Below are 21,165 nucleotides of genomic sequence, written 5' to 3' on the forward strand. Positions count from 1 at the left end.
CAATCCAAACCCACAGCGCCAAGTCCCCCAACCGGTTAGTCGCGCTCGCACCCGCTCCCCCGAACTCATCCATCCTCTTCCTCCTTCCGCCCGAAGTCTCCACGCTCCCGTGTCCCATTTAAAACCTTCTTCTTCTTCTTCGCTTCCTTCGTCTCGACTCCAGTTGGGGAGGCATTCTTTTCTTTTTCTTTTTTTTTCACTCTCGCGTCCAATCCCTGAATCCGCTGGCCCGCGTCGAAACCTAGGGGCGCGGTGGCGGTATAGCCGACGTTCAGATCCAAATGGGGGCGGCGCCGTCGACGCCGAGGCTGGGCGCGGTGGCGGGGGCCGCGGCGTCGCCTGGGGCGGCGGAGCAGATGTTCGCGGCGCTGGTCGGCGGGAAGGCGTACCCGATCTCCTCCGAGTTCTGGAGGCAGCTGCTCGAGCTGCCCCTCACGCAGCAGTGGCCGCGGGACCGCGTCCTGCAGGCGTGTCACGCGTTCGGTGAGTTGTTGCCCCCCTCCGCCCCGGCTCGAGATCCGCGCTGCCCTAAGCGGTTGCTCTGATCGCGCGTCGGTTTCTTCTTCTCTTTCTTTTTTTTCTTTTCTTTTTTTTTGGCTCTTGGTTAGTGGCGGTTTTTTTTTTTGCCCCCTCTCTGCGGGCTTTGATCCGAGGGGCAATGTGAATCACGTGGTTTCTGTGCGCGCGCGGGTGTGGGTTTAAGACTTTAATGCGGTGCTTCGAGGCGATATGGCTAGATTCACATGGTTTTCACGGCATTTTTCCTGTGTTGGTGTAGTCGGGAGGATTTGGATAATTGATTTATGTGGATTGCGAGCTGCATTTGTGGTTGCTCACCTGTGATATATGACTTTGCTGACATGGCTGTAGTCAACAATATGAACTGTCGTGTTAGTAAAATTCTTTTTTAAGTTCAGCTTACTGTAATATCAAGACATAGGTGGTAAATTGTTACTTGTAGTATCATGTTTTGATTTGTAATCGTCTCGTGCTTACTAGCCTGTGCTATGTGTTTATGCAGCCCAGAACAACTACCACACAAAGCATCTCGCAAAGATTTTGATCCATTTGGTTTGGTGCTTGCAAGAGTGCATGGCAGAGTCTTCTCACGCGGCGTATAGGAAGGCTATCAATGCTGCATATATATCATCCATATTTCTCAAATTCATTATTGAAAATGCAAAGACTGATAATTGGCAAGAGCTAAGTCTTGAAATTGACAAGGATGAGAAGGGGCTGGAAAATTTTCCTTCTGGTAATTGATTATCTAAACGCACTAGTTCTTGCATGCCTGATATATTCCAAAACACTGTGAATACCCTAAATCAGTTTTTAATTACTGTGATATATCGATTGATTTGTCATGGTTTCCTGATCTCTCAGAACAAAGCGTGGAATATTTTCTGATGAGAGGTGTTCTGAACTACATTGGTAGTGTAGATGTAAGGTAGATCAATCGATGACTTCCATATTTCTTTTTTGTGTATGTGTTTTGCAATGATATATTAATATTTTGCCATTTGCATCTCACTGTTTTTATCCTTTATATGAAGTCTGGAGTCATGCTACCTGCACCATGAACTTCTAAACTTGATGCTAGTACTTATGTCAACTCAATTGTGTTCTGGACCATCTCCTGAACCAAAAGATGTGCATCCTTTCATTGATGCGGCTATGCTTCAGGTAAAACTGATAGCTGCTTGTGCATTATGTTTGCTGGTCTTTTTGCGGACCCTTTTTATGTCTAAATTTGGAATGCGCATCCTTGCCACATATTCTTCTGCAGGACAGTTCCATAGTGTCCTCGGTAGTTCAAAAGTTGCTGCTAAATTTTGTAAAACGACCACGGATTCCTTTAAACAGTTCACACCCTGCTTTCTCTGATGATGGTGGACCTGGTGTTTTGCAGCGAGTTGGTTCAGTTGCTGGTAATGTGGATACTCTCTCCCATCATTTTCCTTCTAACAATTGGTCCATGCCTATTTTTTTCATACCTAACCTTACACAAGTGTGGCAAAGTTAGGCAAATATTGTATGACACATGGACCATAGAACTAGAGGATGTTTGAATTATGGAAAATCTTTAACTTTACTTATTTGTTACTGCAGCAAACTTTGTACTACTGCCATATTATACTTTCAACTACCTTGTGAGCTCAAACGCTGAAGGCGCATCAAGTCAATTGGCAGACAACAGTTTACTTGTTCTGCTTATTCTGATCCACTACCGGAAGTGCATTACGATGAGCGAATCCTTTCCAAGCAGTAATGTCTACACAAGCGATTTAAATACCAATGTCAAGGATGCACCGGCTTTTCATGATAATCCATATTACAAGGCCTTAAGCAATGCCAAAGACAGTCAATGTAAGATGCTCCTGTCATTTGCAAGGAATTAACTGCACCTGTCGTACAAAGAAACTGCAGTACTCGTATAGATCACTAACAAACATAAATGAACTATGCTGCAGATGATCGTGCTGATGTTGAAGGAAATGCTCAAAATGGGCTAGTTGTCAGGTTGTCTTTTGCATCGCTATTTGACGCTCTTGGCACGTAAGTAACACACTTCATCATGCTGAGCGGTATGATCATACTGTTACTTGTTAGATGTATAGAAGTTTGCCAAGTGTGATTCTAATTAAAACAATGAAATTCTCTCTCTCTTTCTCTCCTTGCAAACAAAAATGTACTGATGATTTGTGTATTATGAAAAGAGTTTAACAGTTCTCTCCAGATGGAATTATGTTTGAGGGCTTGATGTTTAAGAAATAAGAATGCACTTCTGTTGATGGAAACCAACATTCTGCTCTTAACTTTTCACATATTTGTGGGGGGTCATTATTTAGAATAGGATATTTCATTATTAACGAAGATCAATCATAATGTCCATCTATTCGCTATCCATGCAGATGCTTAAAAGATGAGAGCTCGGTTCTACTGCTCTATTCTTTGGTCCATGGGAACTGTGACTTTCAGGAATATGTTCTGGTTCGAACAGACCTGGATACTTTGGTATGTTAGCTTAATAACAATATTTCTGAACCATATTTATTGGAGCACGAGGGCATTCAATACATATCTGGACATATTTGTTTTGGGTTCATAAAACTGCTCCAATTTTAAGTTCTGTTTCTTTCCAATGTGATGAATAGATGGTATTGGTATTTAATGTCTGAAACATTGCAATTTGGGGACTAGATTCCATATTGAAATACACAACAGAACATGAAATTGCTGGAAAAAATAATAGTCACTTGGGAACTTCCATTGTGTTATATAGCTTCGAACTATGAATGGCTTACATTTGCTAAAAGTTATTACGTATATTGACTTGCTGAAATTGCTGTCTTGCTAAATATTAGAACGTTTTTCGCTAAGCTGTTGAAATCCTTATACAACCAGGCAGCTTATAATTGTCTTGTTCAAAATTCCACAATTTCATCATCAAGCTGCAACTCACGAAATTTGAATTCATCCCCAAATGTACTAATATGTAAAAATGTTTTTTATGGACTTGAGCATACCCAAATCCACATTTAACTCAGCCTCTTACTAATTTATTTTGTAAATTTTGTGAACAGCTGATGCCTATCTTGGAAATGCTCTACAATGCATCAAGAAAGACCTCCAATCAGATATACATGCTATTGATAGTTCTTCTTATACTCAGTCAAGATTCAACCTTCAATGCTAGTGTACACAAATTGGTAAGCAAGTTGATTTACTATATATTTATATTATTCAAAAAGTGTTAATGCTTTTATGTATTATTCTAGGTGCTTCCGAGCGTCCCTTGGTACCATGAGCGCCTTATGCATCAAACTTCTTTGGGATCTTTGATGGTTGTTATACTAATCCGAACCATCAAATACAACCTCTCCAAACTGCGAGTACGTATCAGATTTTTTTGTTGTTTTGTACAGGAAAGTCGAAGCACTTTGTACTTGATCTTACCTTTTGTGAAGTTCTTTTTTTCATCTTCTTGCTATCCAATGGTACAGCCTATACAGTGTACCATGTGCTAACACTAGACATGGTTCTTGTTTACTGACAAGCTTATCTACTATAGGATGTCTACCTTCATACAAACTGCCTTGCAATTCTAGCAAATATGGCCCCTCATGTGCATAGGCTGAGTGCATATGCATCTCAAAGGCTGGTTAGCCTCTTTGACATGCTCTCTCGCAAGTATGCTCGCTCAATCTTTCTCCCAGTTTATTTACCTTGAATCTTTTGTTACATAAGTGACACCTAAAGTTACCTTATCTTCTGCTTTTATGCAACATTCTTCAGGTATACCAAATTAGCCGAGTTAAAAAATGACAAAGCTATCAAAGTTATATCTGATCAGATTGAAGCAGACAACATCTCAGATGATACGGTACTCAACAGTTTGTGCACAATGGCCTTTTTTTAACCCCTTTTTTTCACTAAACAGCGGTTTACTTTTGCAGTCCACAGAACTTCACATCTATACCGACTTCTTAAGAATTGTTCTAGAAATCATCAATGCAATTCTTACATATGCATTGCCTAGAAATCCTGAGGTATGTGCTGACTAGCAATTATATTTACTCTGTACCTCATAGGGAGAATACTACTGCTTCTAATATGTGTATCAACAGGTCGTGTATGCTATCTTGCATCGACAAGAGGTATTTCAGCCATTCAAAAACCATCCCCGCTTCAATGAATTGCTTGAGAATATTTACACAGTATGTGTTATTGCTTTTCTTACATGAACTTGCCAAAGTACAAATACAGAATAATCAACTAAGGTTTCCTTTCCACAATCTCACCATGTTATGAATTTGTCTGGAAGGTGTTGGATTTCTTCAATAGTCGAATGGACATGCAGCAGTTAGATGGAGAATGGTCTGTAGATAAGGTTCTTGAGGTTATTAACAAAAACTGCCGTTCATGGCGTGGAGAAGGAATGAAGGTGATGCTTATAATACTTAGAAACTGCTGCTTTAAATGGCAGTTCTTTGATGATTGCACATTTTCTTGTTCTTTGAGCACTTGAAAATATTCTGGTGTCCGGATTGATTGGCTTGACAATATATAATGATCTGTTTTCAGATGTTTACCCAGTTACGGTTTACATATGAGCAAGAAAGTCATCCTGAGGAGTTTTTTATCCCATATGCATGGCGCGTTGTCCTATCACGAGGGTAATGTTTTCCTGTTCTCTCTTAGGCTTGTCATGTATAAAAGAAAATGAGAATAATAAAACAGTTTGGTCTTAGGTATGCAGCGAGCGATGACTAAAAAATGCCTAAACTGTTCTTGATCCAATGTCTTGGTTTTGATTATGGCATCTTACCTTGCAAGGTTGTCAACTTGTCATAAGTTTTCACATGTTCTATGAAATTTCCTTATTTAGGCCAAAATTAACCCAACAGTCAGACAGGGTGGTTGAAATTTCTCCAGCTCTTTATGGCCAGCTAGATTTGTTTTATCTTTATCACTTGTTTTTTTTTTCTCATTTCTAGAAATGTATGTCTTAGTTCGTGGCAGGGTTCTATGTACCATGCAATCCTTTTATTTTGATGTCGTAAACTCCAAATCCCCACTGATTTGTCCTAACCCTGTCGCTGCATTACCAGATTCTCTTTCAATCCTGGTGCAATAAATCTGTTCCCTGTGGAGATTCATGTTGATGTAAGTTACTCTCTGGCCTCACTTTTTATAAGACTCTCACTTGCTTTCCTCACTTCCTTTTTTTTAAAAAAAGAATCAGATCAGGTTGGTATGTATATGCTTAAACCTGGAATAAAGCATGCACACCGTAGCATTGCATGAGTTAATAGAATAGATTTCGCACCTGAAATGATACAAATCCTTTGGATTCAGTTTCTCCTTAGGAATTGCCAGTGGTATCATCATTTTACTTACATTCATTTATTGTTGCATTTGTAATGACATTTTCTTCTTCCAAAATGAATTCCCCTCCAGGATGAACCATCCGGTGAACAAAAGGTCTAAGAATAATCTTGAATGTTGAGTTCTGACTACAGCAGGATGACATGTTCCATCCACCGAGGCAAATAGATATTGTACATAGGAGGCATATACCAGACGATCGACATGTATTCTTATTCATTTGTGTATATTTCCGTTTCCTCATAATGTAATACCAGAGGTCAGCGGGAGGAGAGAGCGGTATTTAGGTGGCAGAGAACTATGTAGGGTACAACGAACAATTCTTTCATAAGTTAATCTTTGTATTTTTTTTTCATCTCTTATCACCTCTGACGCGGGAAGGCCACTCTGGTGTTTTAACATGTCTACCGTACCGTCGGTCGGTTTTCCTGTGAGAGGCCTGAACCGTTCTCTTGAATGTTGCCTCAGTTCGAAGATAACCTGCTACTCCGTCGGTGTTTCAACAAGCATGCTGGAAGGGCAGAAAAAGGAAAGCGTGCGAGAAGAGTTTATAGACCAAGGAACCGACGGTTTCATTAATCGGAAGCTATTCCATTTTATTCACTTTCTGGCTTCCAGAAACAAGTACTGGTAAAAGAAAAAAATGTTTCATGTGTCTGAAAAGTAGTCAGGTACCTTCATTTTGATGAAATATCAAAAGTTGAAATGTACTACGGTGATTGGAAGGCATTACAACTTTACAAGTGCACTGTTACTAATCGTTGGTATTTGTTTGATTGGAAGGTATTACAAGTACGCTGTTAAATCGTTTGTATTTGTTTGAATGGAAGGTGGAGTACCTCTTACCTTCCAAACGGTGAAACATTTCCAAAAAGAAAAGGTGAACCCGCCACCCGAGCGAAGATCACTGCTTTTTAGTACTACTGTAAGTACCTCCATTTTGGAACGGAGAGACCAACTCCGTCCCAAAATATAGCTTTTGGCTGGGTAGTACCGTTATAAGTTCAAAGAACCAAGGAATTGCCTGAAAAATAACATCATTCCGAGGGGAAGTTTGCTCACTGACCCTTTGTAAGCACCACGAGGCCCGCCAATGTAACCTTGAACCAAAACCACGGCACAAAATTTTCTGGTTAAGACAAACCCTAGGATTTACATGCTTCCCACATGCTACATGATCCATGAATTGGCATGTACAAGTGCATTACTTTGGTCGGTCAGCATGCACCCCAATATATTGGCGCAGCACACTCTGGAATACCTGCATATAAAGCATGATAAGTTGGTGCTAACAAAAAAGAAAACTGAAAATTTTTATCTACAGCTTGCTAATATCAAATTAGAAGATATTTCTGTATCAGGTATTTAGCAGAACTTTGATTTAGAGATGATATTTTTTATCTAAAGCTAGCAAATATCAAATTAGAAGATACTATTTCTGTATCAGGTATTTAGCAGAACACCGGTGAGTTCCTGGTAGGCTAAAAATGTGGGTGAATGATATTTTTTACAAGTTGGCTCCCTGTTAAAATATCATCGGTTATTTTCACCATTCTATTTTGGTTCAAGAGCACTGCATTGATGATAATCTATTGAAATGATTCTAGGAAACAGAAGCACCTGAAAGGAAAACATTTCTTTTCCATTAAGAAGTGCATCCATCGCAGCATACTGGTCATCAAACACGCTGTAGAATGTCTTGTAAAACTCACTCCTGTATCATTCATGCCATTCAACAGTTTAGAAGCACCAACATGTGTGCATTAAGAAATTACTGGAGAGTGTACAAAATACTAACTGTTGCTCTTTTGTCGCTTGTTGGTCCATCTCGTCAAACTTCCTTGTCAGTATCTCTGCTCCTATTGGTCCAAGCATGTTGAGGACAAGAGCTTCTAGAGTCCTTGGGAAAGTACGCTGAAAAGCAAGGATGTTTAAGAGAACAAAGTTTGATAACAACAAAATTCATGTTTATTTGTTTGAATAGTTCAGATGCTGAACAAACTATAAACCATTATTGTATGAATGATGATGTTCCATGCACGTTGACAAGGTTTGCATAAAACATAGGAAACGATAACTTCTTTGCTCATATAATTCTAATGTCAAAGAGGAGGGCTAGAATGTACAAAGATAGATGAAAGAAAAGAAAATGATATGGTATCAGTATCAGCAGATAAAATTTTTAGCTCACAATACATACCGCCATGGCAAGCAGCATACTCTGCAATTCAAGCGGTTTGAGTGGTAAAATTATTTTTGCAATAGGATCTTTCTCCAAGAGAGATGAATCATCTGCAGCAATCTTCTTACTTCCATTGCTTTGCTTGCAATATGCATCCTGAGATGTAGGTTCTGTTATTTCGTTTTGGCTAACCATTTCAGCACTGTTGTGAACCAGTGAGATGAGTTCATAAAGTGCTTGGAGGGTGGACGGTTCCAGAGTTTGCAGTGGTGAATCTTTTTTGTCAGATGAATCAGAATTAACCTGCTTCTGCTTCAATTGCTCAGGACCTGTTAAATGATCAACAGAAGTTTATATCTGTGTGAAAATCACAACAGAATTGTAAAAAAATATAAAGGTAAATTGAAGGATGTAAATCATTGTTTTCTTCCTAAATAACAACAGAGAGGAATATATCACTTTACATTATACTTAACATTGTAGCAGTATAGCACTCAGCTGCTTTTAGAACTTTGGGAAGCACTACGACAGCAAGTGTGCTGAACTTAATTGAAATAAATATAGGAGGAAAGCTCGAGTTGAAAAAATATTGACCTCCTGATTCTTCATCTGTAGGCTGACAAACAGTTGTACCTTTTGAACAAGAAACAGAATTCTCCTGCACCATTTTGTTCTGCCTCATGAGAGGAACAAAGTTACCACCCAAAATATCCATCCAATGAAATGTGAAAGATGTTTAAAAGTAGAAATAAAGAATCAAGAATACAAGAAATATTGGAAAGTGCAAGCATCTAATACTGCACGCAAAAGATGACAATCATCTCTAGTCAAAACAGTCAGATGCTGCCAAGGATAGAAATTGATCAGATGGCTATTTGAAACCAGTGGCATAAACAAAATTTAAAATAAAGAAAAAAAGATCTTGTACCAATGCACAAATAGAGGGGCAATGGGGCGTACCATCTCCTTATCCACCAATCTTTACTACGAATCATGTTTAGATGCAGACACCCGCAAGATGCCAAAACAACAGGAAACCAGTTAGAGTAGGATTAAAAACAGGTCAAGTGAAAAAACATCCACACTAAAGGCTAGACATTTGGAAATGAATGAATCTCTATATCCTTCAGTTGAACAACCACATATCCTGTTATTATTTTAAAAGGTGGCAGCTGGCACAGAGTAAGGGATAGCAGTTGTCTAGACTATGGTAACATCAGCCAAATATTCTTTTTGTCAAAGAGCAATTTAGTTAAATCCTTCTAATGTAGAGTCGTATTAATTGTAATGTCAAATATGCTTGTGTCACATTGTGACTACCTATTTAGTACATACGCGTTACATGCCAATGACTAGGATTGGTAAAATGAAAGGCTTATACAGTATATTTCTACACCAAATCATATATAGACGTTTCACTGATGGAAGTGCAGTGCATATTGAAGAAAACAAATATAACTGAAGAAAATACTAACACCTGCTCAGGATTCGTCGCAGATAGTAGGCATCCATATGTTCTAACATTTCATTCATTATTCTTGACTTCCACCAAAAGTTAATTGCTATTGTCAAATCATCACTGTCAACTTGATGATACCTGTTAAATAAACCCTTAAAGTGTTAGCCATATTAATTTTCCTACTGTTTGGTTTTCGAGATGACAGTTGATAGAAGAAAAAAATTTAAGAAACAAAGCAAGCCACGTGACCATATATCATCTATTACATTATTCAGAATTTTAGGAGAGAAGGTACATTGAACTGGAACACAGCTTTCCATATTTATGGCAATTCAGATTGGTGATATGAAAGCCTAGCAAATTTTAGTTCATAAAGAAAAAATAGAGACAGCTTGCTATATTTTGTAGCATCAATAAATGTATTTCAATATAAGATGCTGAGAATCCATGATGAACTGTTACCAAATGATAATTGGAAAAGAAAAAGTTCAGCAACAAAATAGCCCAAGAATAAAACAAAGACGTACCATCCTTCTGGTATGAAAAGAGCATCACCACAATTTAGAATGACTCTCTCAGAGTATTCCTTCATGTATCTTGCTCTTGTGTACCTTGAATAATCTGGTTCCTCGATGCTGACAGAACTGCCAAATATTTTGAGATCAGAGTAAGGCATCTCAGAACTGATAAATTTCAATTAGTCCAAGACAACTGGATAAATTGAAACAGTTCCTGTGTGGAAAGGCTTTTTTTACCTATGGTTGGAGGCCTCCCCATACACAGGCATCGGGTACAGATATGGGGATGATGAGGGAGGCCACAAAGTTACTGTATGAAATGTTCAAGAGAATGAAGCAATTACTGCATGTATTCCACTAGAAATTTGTCATGGGTTTTACACACAATTTACATTTCAAATAGCTAGAAGGATAGAAACCCTTTATGAGAAGAGAAGATTTTGGAATAAAATTTGAAAAGAAGCAACAGCAATCTGAAAACAGAAGTGCATTTGCAATTGCAGTAGAAGGACATTTAAGTTCCTATGTTCTACTAAATACACCGGCCAACAAATAATTTGGAAGATTTGAGAAAACAAAGAATTTGGAAGAATCATACGTGTCACCACTAATAGCCAAAAAGAACATAAAACTGCAGCAAACCTAAAACACTAACACAAACACAAACACACCTTTTTTGCAACCAGCCACCACACAAAGGAGATTATGATGGGGATCATAATGGGTACTTGATCTCAAGTGAGCTCTATTCATCCAAATGTTTATTGATGAAAATGGTTTTCCTCTCAAAAATGTTGGCTGTAAAATAAAAGATGAACAAACAAACAAACAAAAGTAAAGAACAACTCCTTTATAGAACTTCATATAGTCATGAATGGAGAAATTTTGGCTAAGATAACACAGTTATGTCAGACCTCCTGAATGTCCTCTTTCAAAACTTCCAGTGAACATCTCTCTTTGTTCTCAGTGTTCAGAATTGATACCTGCTTACAACAGAACTCATTCCCGGGTAAACAAAAAGTGTGCACTATTAAATTGTAACTGTTGTGAAGAAAGGTGATCTCACTTGTGCTAAATAGACTTGGTCACAACTCTCTAAGCTGCTCGAGCACCCCTCCTCTGAAGAAGCGGGCTCCTTGAGGATTTCTTGAGCTTTGGGTGAGTCACTGGAGGCATTCGGACACCTCAGGTAAGATTTGCACGAGTTCATGAATTTGGAGAATGGAACAAGCACCTGGAATCGAGGAGCAAGATAAGCAGCGTTAGCGCCTCGCGCAAAATGGTGAAAGTTACAACTCCCAAGCAGATTCAGAGTAAAAAAACCCGCCCTCTCATGGCTTCTAAGATCCCCATAGAACACATGCCCTGTGCTCGACATCATAGCTTCCACATCAACATCAGGTCCAACCTTTTCCTGAAGTAAATACTGTATCGGAGATTGCACAACGCAAAGTAGAATGGTACGGAAACAAGATATCTTTCCCACTGTCTCCTCATGTGAGCTAGATAGAGATAGAAGGAGGGATCGATCCAAACCCGCAAATAGTCAAGGCCGCCACGGCGAGGATCCCACCGAGAGGAGGCCGTCCAATCCTTCACCACGCCACGAAACACCTGACGGGGAGAACATAGCACGGGGTTGTATCAACAACTGATGGAAGCAGAAAGGGGAGGAGCGGTAAAAGGGAAGGGAAGGGAAGTGGGGAGCTTCGAGAGGATTCGGGGCGTGGAGAGGCTAGGCTCTCTACCGCGGGGGCGTTCCTGGGCTCGACGGCGGCCGCGAACTCGTCGGCAGAAGGCGGCGACGCGAACCGCGCGGCGCGGAGGCCGGCGTCCAGCCGCGCGCCCACGAACTCGCCGCCGCCGGCGTCGTCGTCCTCCGCTCGCATCGCTTCGCCGTCTCCCAGCACGAAGCAGCACTAGGCTTGCCTTGCAGTAGTCTAGTGGACTACTAGTCTTCCACTGGGCCTATTTGGGCCTGGAACTGAATATCAGAGCCCATCGTCTGAGCTCTGGTTCAAACGAGGACATTTTAAAAAAAAAAACTTTTGAGTAAGAGTGAGACTACATATTGATTCGATGTACTCTCTCCGTTAAAAAAAAGAAAAAGCCAACTTAATAATATTAGAACGCTACATAGCACAACGAATCTGGATATGCTCGAAAATATTGTATTGGTGATGTTTTTCTTTTCTGTTATGTACTCCCTCCGTGTTTCATATTATATAAGACTTTCTAGCGCAGCTATATTAATATAGATGTTAATGAATCTAAACATATATATATATATATGTCTAAATTCATTAACATCTATATTAATGTGGGCAATGCTAGAAAGTCTTATAATATGAAAGGAGGTGACTAGGGATCGGTCGCCCGATCGGAAACTTCAAAAATCGGGCGCTGACGTTACGTGTAAAACAACTTTAAACTGATTTTTCTCTTAATTTACTTATCCAAATCATGATCCGATTGCACCATTAAATTCGTTACAATTAAATCTTCAAAACAAGACCACACATGGATATATTCCGACAAAAAAAATTTAGCTTATTATTGTATTATTTTTAAATTGTTGCATGATGTTCCATCAGATATATCGGAATTATTTCACTAAGTAGATCGAAAATGTTTCACTCGTTTAAATCGGGTGTTGTTTCATCTTATATAAAAACAACGGTTCAGCAAATAGTGAAAGAATGTTTCAATTCATTGCAACATTAGATCTATACATAGTGAAACATTGTGAGTACACTAGGTGAAATATTTTTCGGTGGAACAAAAAATAAACCAAATTCCCTTAATAGGGGGTTTCTAAAATATGTGGGTTTTTTTGTTGCAATGGAATGTTTCGTTCACTGCAACATTAGATCTATACATATTTTTTTTATTAGAGAAGGGTATTTTTTTGGTATTTTTTTACCCGGCCTCTACATCCGGTTTAGATCTATACATAGTTTTTTTTATTAGAGAAGGGTATTTTTTACCCGGCCTGGCCTCTACATCCAACCGGATATATACGGCCATATCGAAATAGGGAACTTAGCCCCGCAAACAACCCAATCTGAAATTCGCTTCTATGGAGATTTGAACTCAGGAGCTTGGGGTACTACTCAGGTCACTGTAACCATTAGGCTGCATGCCCTTTCGTGAAACATTGTGAGTACAGTAGGTGAAACATTTTTTGTGAAAAAAATAAACCAAATTCTCTTAATAGAGAGTTTCCAAAATATATGGTTTTTGGTTGCAATAGAGTTGTTTGTGTGTGGACACGTGGTGGGCTAGGGGGAGTGCAGGCATACACGCGCGGGGGAGGGGGGGTAGTGTCCGATTTTTCCTCCCCCGCCCGGTCGCCCGAGGATAATCATTATCCGATATGAAACGGAGGAAGTGCTTTTAATTTCCGCAAAAATTTAGAAGAAACGTAGAGGGTGTTTTACTCACTACTAAACGCTTTCATCAAGAAATCAGAGACGGCACATACTGGCCGGCCGGCATGGACACCAAAGGAGGTGTGAGCCATGAGATGGCGCGTGCAACTGTGCAAGCACACAGCTTTTCTGAGAGAAAAAAGGGGTCTCGACGAAAGCATACATGCGCGGCGGCGCGCGTGCCGTACGTTTTCAGCGGCAGCGCAGGAAAAGCTCGAGCAAAAGCCAGCTGCCGAATGCCAATCAAATTGAATCAGGCCAGTGTCAGGACAAGCATGCATATCGATCTACCAGCCCCAAGAGGCCAAGACACCAGGAAGGACACAAGGTCCACACTGCACGCCTTCGACCAACCCGGCAATGATGCACGACGCGACGAGAGGCTCCGCACTGCACGCGACGAGGCTCCGACCTACGCAGCACGACGTCGCGTCTCTCTCCCCAGGCCGCCCGCCCTCGATCAGCCATAGTACGAGTATCCAGTTTGGGCTTCAAGTTTTTTCTGAGGAACCGTGCGAGAGTACAGACGTTGGCTTAGAATCTTCGACACATGCGTGTGTACTGTGAGAGCAGCAAACAACCGTGAAAACTCGATGATAATATATATATGCACATTACGTACATCTTCTCGTATATATGATAAAAGTTATAGTGGGCACCACACATATACTATATGAGCAAGCTTGCTAGTCCACATGTTCTTCAAAAATAAAGCTAACATGTTAGATTATTTTCCTTTCCTTATACATACAACTATACAAGTGTGTCCACAACCACAAGAAATTTATAGCTGTACTTATACATGCCTTATAATATAATATATATTATTTTATATTTTTCACTCTCCAATCTAAAAATTGAACACATATAAGGCTATAACAAAGTGTCGTATAGCTTTTTCATATAAAATAAGGACGTGTTTGGTAAGACTCCAGTTACATAATAGAGCTTAGTATATGTAAATATATATAATATCTAGTTTGTAGCTGTGATGTTGACTCCTAGTGACGAAGCCAGCCAGTAGTTGGACAAGGGGAGACTACTCCAGACAAAGCTTATCCAGCAATATCGATAACAATCAATGAAAAAGAGATTAATAATTATACATCTAACTTTTCAATGCTTTGGTTTGGATTTAATTGTAATGTAGAGACGTGCAATGAAACTCCCTTTCTTACAGTATTGCCTCATGTCTATGTTTATATGTTATTCTCTTCAAAGATGCTGACGAATATCAATATTTTTTTTCCTAGCTTGTTTGCAAAACTACAATGGTTTCTCGCACAATTTATTTTGTGAAGGATAGGCTAACTAACTAATTTGTACCATACTAGTTTTCATGATACGTACTTATTATGGTAGCTAGATGATCTCCATACAACCAAATTAAACATTAACTGTACACTTACAGTACTACTGCATATTATTGCATATAATTAATTAAATGCCAATATATAAGTGCGTATGTAGCCATCATCATATAACTAGTGGTGGTTTGATTGGCAACTTTATATACCGTAAGAATGATTTCTTCAGGATATTTAGGATGGCTGGTTAAATATGTGTAATCAAGCTTACATAAATTGGAGAAATTTGAAGGTAGTTAAACACAGGCGCCGTATTAGTTCATCATTGCATCACTTTCTAATTGTCATCGTATGTTTTGTATCATAATTCCTCAAGCTCATGAACATGCATGCATGTATAGATGATCTATATAGAAGCTATGCATGTATGGGAAGCTAGCTATATAGCTAGCATCGATCTATATATACAACTTAAGGCCAGGCCAAACAAAAGTTAGTTCAAATTACTGGGCAAATATTACGAATAATGCAAGGGAGACCAATGATGTTTAGAAGTATTTCGATCTTAGATAATATAAAATTTTCCACAGCATCTTCTGTAACATATTTCTTTCTTAGAAAACGATTTGCACACAGCTAGCATATATATATATATGCATTTTCGTTCAAGTACTACCTTAGAAAAAAATAATAGAGTTTCCTTTTAAAGCTTTACATTTTAACTTACTAGAAAAAATGCATGTGCGTTGTAACGGGTGAAGACTATTATAGTTTTATTATTATTATTGTTATACGGTTTAGTTAGGGTGAAAATCATTATGGGAATTTGTTTGGATATTTATTTTAGAAAATCATAAGTTGTTATTAGGAGTCCGACTCTTATCTCAAGTAAGCATGCGAGTTTTTTTTAAAAAAATAATTTCTTATATGACTCCTTTTAAATTTTTAAAAGCGTCCTAAGTTAGCATGTAAGTTTTCTTTTAAAAATATTTCTTATAGGATATATTTTGTATTTCCAAAAACGAACGAACTTAAACACAGATCTGTATTTCCAAAAGCGAATGAACTTAAAAACCGACTCAAATACGAATAACCTACCAAAGTACCGGCAAAAAATCTTCAATTTTCATAATAGTAGAGATCTATCCGGACGTTGAACGAAAACCGCAATCTTATATATATATATATATATATATATATATATATATATATATATATATATATATATATATATATATATATATATATATATATATATATATATATATATATATATATATATATATATATATATATATATATCGATCTGCTAGCTCTAACTAGTAAAAATCTCAAAATTAAAACTAACTAGTAAAAAATTGAGCATGTTAATTAGACTGCATATTGAGAATCTGTATATGTAGTTTCAGAACCGGCCAATCGATCGATTATGTCTGGAAACAAAATAAGGAAAAAAAACAGAGAAGAGACATATATCTATATATCGACTCATCGTTTGAACAAAAGAAATACGCGTACTCAGAAGAAATTACGGAAAATCAAGAAGAAATGTAGATTCCCCCCCTATCCTAGCTGCAGCAATTAAGAAAAATACACGCACGTGCACTAATTAAATCGAGTTTGAGGCGGTGATAGCAAATTACAGACCGGCCAGAGATAAACCATATATATGCATGCATACCTCGGTTGATCGATCAATATGCATATGACTCCTGTGCAGATTACAACAGTCAATATATATGCATAAGTACGATCTGTCTAGATCTCAATCTCCACGGGTTTTTGCATGCAAGATCGATCAGACAGCTGATCTGTCTGGATCTACTCTATATATTGCGTTTTTTCTGTCTAATCTTCAGATAAGGTCTAGAAATGAATATCTAGTAATATATGATAGAAAGAAATTCACAGTGTAGTGCATCGATTAGCAGATGAAACTGCGCAGCACGATCTGAATCTTAGGAACCCAATATTTCCATCAACTTATTCAGATAAAAAAAGAGATCGCAAAAGATCAGATCATGCTGGCAGCTTCAGCTGCTTAAGGTGCACACATCACAAAGCTAAATGGAGAGGTGAAGAGTGAAGAGAGGGGCTAGGGCATGTAAGCTTATTTATAGAGCAGAAGCTATAGCAAGAAAGCATATAGCTAGCGAGAGAAATTATATTACAGTTCGTTTGAAACGGGAGGAGCTAAAATTTTGCAGGATTTAAAATGTGCTAAAGCGAGAGCTAAGGTGTGGTCCTATATGAGCTGAGCATGCAGAGGAATATCATTGAAAAAACCGGTGCTTGTCTTTGCATGCGTTTGCTTATGCTAATATGCTACCAAAGCTAGCTAGATTGTGCAATAGTATATATATCTGCACCAGGACACCTTTTGTGCTAGGATTAGCCGGGGTGTGCAAATGCAGGGCACAAGGCCGGGGCGAGCAAGTTGGGCTAGCTAGCTGATGACCTATATATGCGCGGCTAAGTAAAGGGACCATATATATGCATGCGATGCAATATATTGCAATGCACCCATGTGAGTCAGTTACTCGATCTTGTAGTCTTGTGAGCACGATGCGCTGCTTATGATGGATGACACATCAGGAAGATCATGACTAACAACTGGCACATATCTTCTTTTTTGTTGACATTCAGAGTCGTTGTAGAGAGAGGTAGGACCGAAATTCTGTTGATTCAGTGAAAGTTCTGCCATGTTGGTCCATCAGAGAAAATTCAACCTGGACGGTCTAGCTTGCTGGACGTACAAACTGAGATCATCAGAATGTCAGTTTTTTTAGATTTGGTTGGTTTTTTTAACTGCATGCACGACAGAATTCTCTACCGCCTCTTGTTTGATTAATTAGGGCCAGACTTGAGCACATGTTTTAACTGCACATATAGGTTCAGATACTGCAAAGGAGTACAATCGGAATTTTGAGATTTTTCCTCCCTGACAATAATTGACCACATATAAGTAGCTCTTCCGTACGTAAGTCCTATACGTCGTCGTCTTCGTCAGTTCGTCCTAGCTAGCAGAAATAGTTAGCTTCAAGGATGCATGCGCCGGCGCGGCAGTACGCCGATCAACCGTGATCCCGGCCGGCGGGGCTTGCACCCGGTGTATCGGTGTATCGATCGCGATCGATCGATCGATCAACCGCGAGCTCTCTCGTCCGGTTGATTACAGCTAGCGAGCGCGTGGAGCCATCTGTCAGCTCATGATCACGTGGCAACATGTACAAATCGAGAGACCGTAACGAGATAGTACTACTCTAACTAGCTAGCTTATTACTCTCTCACTTTAAATAACTGACATACAAATCTCACCGCTTGTAAACCCACACCTTAGAGAGCTAAGTACATGAGAGGTTGGCCGCATATAGTTAGAGCAGCTGGTAACAATACTGTACAGTTTAATTTTTCTCGGATCGAGAAAGAGAGAGTTTTGCTCTTGCCTGTCTCACGAACTATATATTGTCAGATTATTGACTTTTTTTTTCTCGAGAGGAAAGTAAGTTCCACATTAGTACTAGCCAAGCCAAGGGGTACGTACAGATCGAACGGCTGGGTAGCCGGGACCAGAAATTAACAAACCAAACCCCAATGGGGGTGGCAAACTGGTCTGGTCCATGGATCGACGCGATCGATGTGGTCCGATCAGCTTCGCATGCGCGCCGTTTGGCCCGGTTTTTCCTTCCTTCGGAAATTGGCCGTGCTCCTGGACCACCACGTGTGACGCCGCCGGTGCATGCCACGATATTGCATAATCGTATAGCGGGGCTAGCGGCACGCACGCCGGTACGGTGAATTGGGGCACTGGAAAGCAACGTGGTTATACGCTTTTGTCATCCGTATCCCCAAAGCTTGGTATGGCGTGAGGTCAAACAAACGACGAGGGACCAAGCTAGTAGCAAAGCGTGCGTTAGCAGATCGGCACATGCGTATCGTTGTGCTCCGTATATCATCGATCAGGATGCACTTGGGCTGCTAAAATTAATGGCAAAAGAAAACTAGGGACCAACAGATAATACAGTATGTGTAGGGAGGGCTGGTTGAATAAATTATCCGCAGTGTGATTGAATCGTAACAATGCTGAGCTAAAATGTGAGCGTCGTGATATTGAGGCTAAAATGTGAGCACCGGTAGAGTTATGGTAAAACAAAGCTTGTGTATACTACCTCTGTCCACAAAAAAACTAACCTACTACGGGATTTGATATATCTTACTACAAATAAGTTATATCCAAATTCGTAGTATTAGAATGTGTCACATATTATTTGTTTTTTATGGGATAGACTGAGTAGATGGAAAGAGTGACTGTTGTGCTACCTGAGACAACACTCATGAGAGCCTGTTTGGTTGGTGCCCTCACCTTCGTGCCTGAGAAATTTGTAAGCCTGAGTGTCATTCAAGTTTGTAATGTAGGTTGCCTGGTCAGGCAGCCTGAGCTTGTGCTTGTTTGGTTATCACTTGTGCCTGAGAAAAAAATTCAATTAGATGTTTGATTATTATGCCGCTAAGTCAAGTATTAATATCCGACACAAATTTTTGCATTTAATTGCATCTGACCTACAACCAAATTCATCTAGCGCAACAGATCCCTACACAAATCAATCATAAAGCAAAGAAAGGAAAAAATAATCTAAAAACAAGGGGAACAAACAAGGGAAAAAGGAAAAAAAGAAAGCAAAGATTGCACCCAGATTGCAAAGTCGATCTGCTTACTCAACCACGGGCGGAAGAAATCCTTGCCTGGCGACACGATGCCTCCGCACGGCGGCGGTGCTGCTTTGCGTAGACACCAGGATCAACAAGGAAATCATCAAGAAGAGAAAAAAGAGAGAAGAACATGAGCAAAGAGATCCCTAGATCCATGTCGCATCCATCAGAATAGAATTGCAAAATCCATACATCTATCATAGAAGAGCATCTGCATGTGAAGCATGACGCAACACTCCGGAGGGGTCTTCGTGTGGTTGCGATGGCTTCGCGCGACGGCAACGGAGGCGGCCTCGGCGGCTTCATGTGGAGTTATCACGGCGGGGATGAGGGGATTATGGTGCTAATGTGCAGCGCGCTGCTGCGCCTGGAGCCCAGGCGACCGATTTTGGTCGCCTGGCTCAGGCTAATTATGCGCCTGAGTTACATCAGGCCAGGTGAGGTGGAAGGAGCCTCAGGGTAGCAACCAAACACTCACAAATTAGTCTTAGGCATGTCTCCGGCCATGCAACTTGCTGTCAGTTCTTCCTGATGCACTACCGTTCTTCTTAAATCATTGGCACTTATTGGGATGGTAACTTCGTTCACAAAATAAGATAGACAAAGAAAATGAATGAGTTTCCCTCCCTAGCCCTTAACTGAAAATATATTCGAAAATAGATGGATAACATGATAAGAAATCACACTGCTAATTTTGGTTTAGAAAGTTTTTTTAGGCTGTGTTCGAAGTTACAAGTCGAGAACTCATCCTCTTAGCATGAAAAACAGAACGGCTCATTGTCATATGATTAATTAAGTTTTAGCTAATAAAAACTTAAAAAATGGATTAATATGATTTTTTAAAGTAATTTTTTATAGATTTTTTTTAAAAAACACCGTTTAATAGTTCGGGAAACGTGCGTGCGGAAAACAAGATAGTACAACTATATAAGTTGGGAAAAGGTAGGGAAGAACACATCCTTAGGGTGTGTTATTTTCTCCCTTTTTCCAACTTCTACTCACTCGTTTTTTACTCGTTTTTTACAGACATGCTTTCCGAACGGCTAAACGGTATGTTTTTTTTAAAAAAAATATTGCAAAGTTGATTTAAAATTCATATTATTATTTTTTTATTTTTAGCTAATAATTAATTAATCATGCGTTAACCTGTCGCTTTATTTTACGTGTCCAGAGAGAAGAGTGCCCAACCCCACAAAAGAACATAGCCTTACCCTCTTTATTTGGAGCCGCCCTTATATAGGTTGAATGGCATATATGTAAGGAAGTAACAATGACACCCTTATAAAGATGACTAACGTCCAGGGACAAATTAGTACAAAACTACTCCCTCTTTCCTATAAAGGGTAGTCATGAGTTTTCGTGTCCAACTTTGATCGTTCGTCTTATTTTAATATTTTTTCATGATTAGTATTTTTATTGCTCTTAGATGATAAAAACATGAATATTGCTTTATGCGTGATTTATATTTTTAATTTTTTTTATAGGATGGATGGAGTGTTCTATTTAGGGACCATAAAACTTAGCTGTTATTTCTCACAAGGTCACAGTGATAAGCTGTAATATGGTATATTCTCTCATATATTCCTTTGGTGACATCAATTTCTCTTACTCTTCAATTGTCTTTCTAGCCTTCAACTCCTCGGCGCCTGATTCGAATTCTCTTGTGGAG

General features: G+C 39.4%; 2 protein-coding genes and 2 long non-coding RNA genes across 7 annotated transcripts; 1 reads left to right on the top strand and 3 right to left on the bottom strand.

Annotated features, from left to right (window-relative positions):
• The first annotated feature begins 67 nt into the window (after nucleotides 1-67).
• Nucleotides 68-6,244, top strand: LOC4324715 (uncharacterized). The gene is made up of 18 exons (XM_015762670.3): nucleotides 68-483; nucleotides 1,022-1,255; nucleotides 1,384-1,447; nucleotides 1,554-1,683; nucleotides 1,787-1,928; nucleotides 2,110-2,367; nucleotides 2,472-2,556; nucleotides 2,913-3,015; nucleotides 3,585-3,710; nucleotides 3,780-3,893; nucleotides 4,073-4,191; nucleotides 4,297-4,384; nucleotides 4,458-4,550; nucleotides 4,629-4,718; nucleotides 4,826-4,945; nucleotides 5,086-5,177; nucleotides 5,613-5,667; nucleotides 5,962-6,244. The coding sequence occupies exons 1-18, from the start codon at nucleotides 282-284 to the stop codon at nucleotides 5,989-5,991; spliced, it is 2,145 nt and encodes a 714-aa protein (XP_015618156.1). The 5' UTR covers nucleotides 68-281; the 3' UTR covers nucleotides 5,992-6,244.
• A 364-nt stretch (nucleotides 6,245-6,608) lies between these two features.
• LOC4324716 (lysine-specific demethylase JMJ31) lies at nucleotides 6,609-11,969 on the bottom strand. 4 transcript variants are annotated; one of them, XM_015762690.3, is made up of 16 exons: nucleotides 11,797-11,969; nucleotides 11,585-11,662; nucleotides 11,376-11,462; nucleotides 11,115-11,282; nucleotides 10,963-11,031; nucleotides 10,720-10,846; nucleotides 10,286-10,358; nucleotides 10,058-10,174; nucleotides 9,549-9,668; nucleotides 9,032-9,050; nucleotides 8,666-8,729; nucleotides 8,090-8,400; nucleotides 7,688-7,803; nucleotides 7,510-7,603; nucleotides 7,098-7,150; nucleotides 6,609-6,989 (listed from the first exon to the last, which is right to left on the bottom strand). In XM_015762690.3, exons 1-16 carry the CDS (start codon nucleotides 11,935-11,937, stop codon nucleotides 6,794-6,796), a joined length of 1,833 nt encoding a protein of 610 aa, XP_015618176.1. In that variant the 5' UTR covers nucleotides 11,938-11,969; the 3' UTR covers nucleotides 6,609-6,793. The 4 variants fall into 4 exon arrangements, with proteins under 4 accessions (XP_015618176.1, XP_015618169.1, XP_025877206.1 ...); XM_015762683.3 differs by having other exon boundaries at nucleotides 8,666-8,744; XM_026021421.2 differs by lacking the exon at nucleotides 11,376-11,462 and having other exon boundaries at nucleotides 8,666-8,744.
• Nucleotides 11,970-13,709: 1,740 nt separating this feature from the next.
• On the bottom strand, nucleotides 13,710-16,848 carry LOC136351928 (uncharacterized). Its single transcript, XR_010735221.1, has 2 exons — nucleotides 16,468-16,848; nucleotides 13,710-14,040 (listed from the first exon to the last, which is right to left on the bottom strand). It is a non-coding gene; the product is annotated as an uncharacterized lncRNA (long non-coding RNA).
• A 2,083-nt stretch (nucleotides 16,849-18,931) lies between these two features.
• LOC136355004 (uncharacterized) lies at nucleotides 18,932-19,863 on the bottom strand. Its single transcript, XR_010738982.1, has 3 exons — nucleotides 19,689-19,863; nucleotides 19,503-19,562; nucleotides 18,932-19,253 (listed from the first exon to the last, which is right to left on the bottom strand). It is a non-coding gene; the product is annotated as an uncharacterized lncRNA (long non-coding RNA).
• Nucleotides 19,864-21,165: the final 1,302 nt, after the last annotated feature.

Source organism: Oryza sativa, chromosome 1 (assembly GCF_034140825.1).
Source record: "Oryza sativa Japonica Group chromosome 1, ASM3414082v1".
NCBI lineage: Eukaryota > Viridiplantae > Streptophyta > Magnoliopsida > Poales > Poaceae > Oryza > Oryza sativa.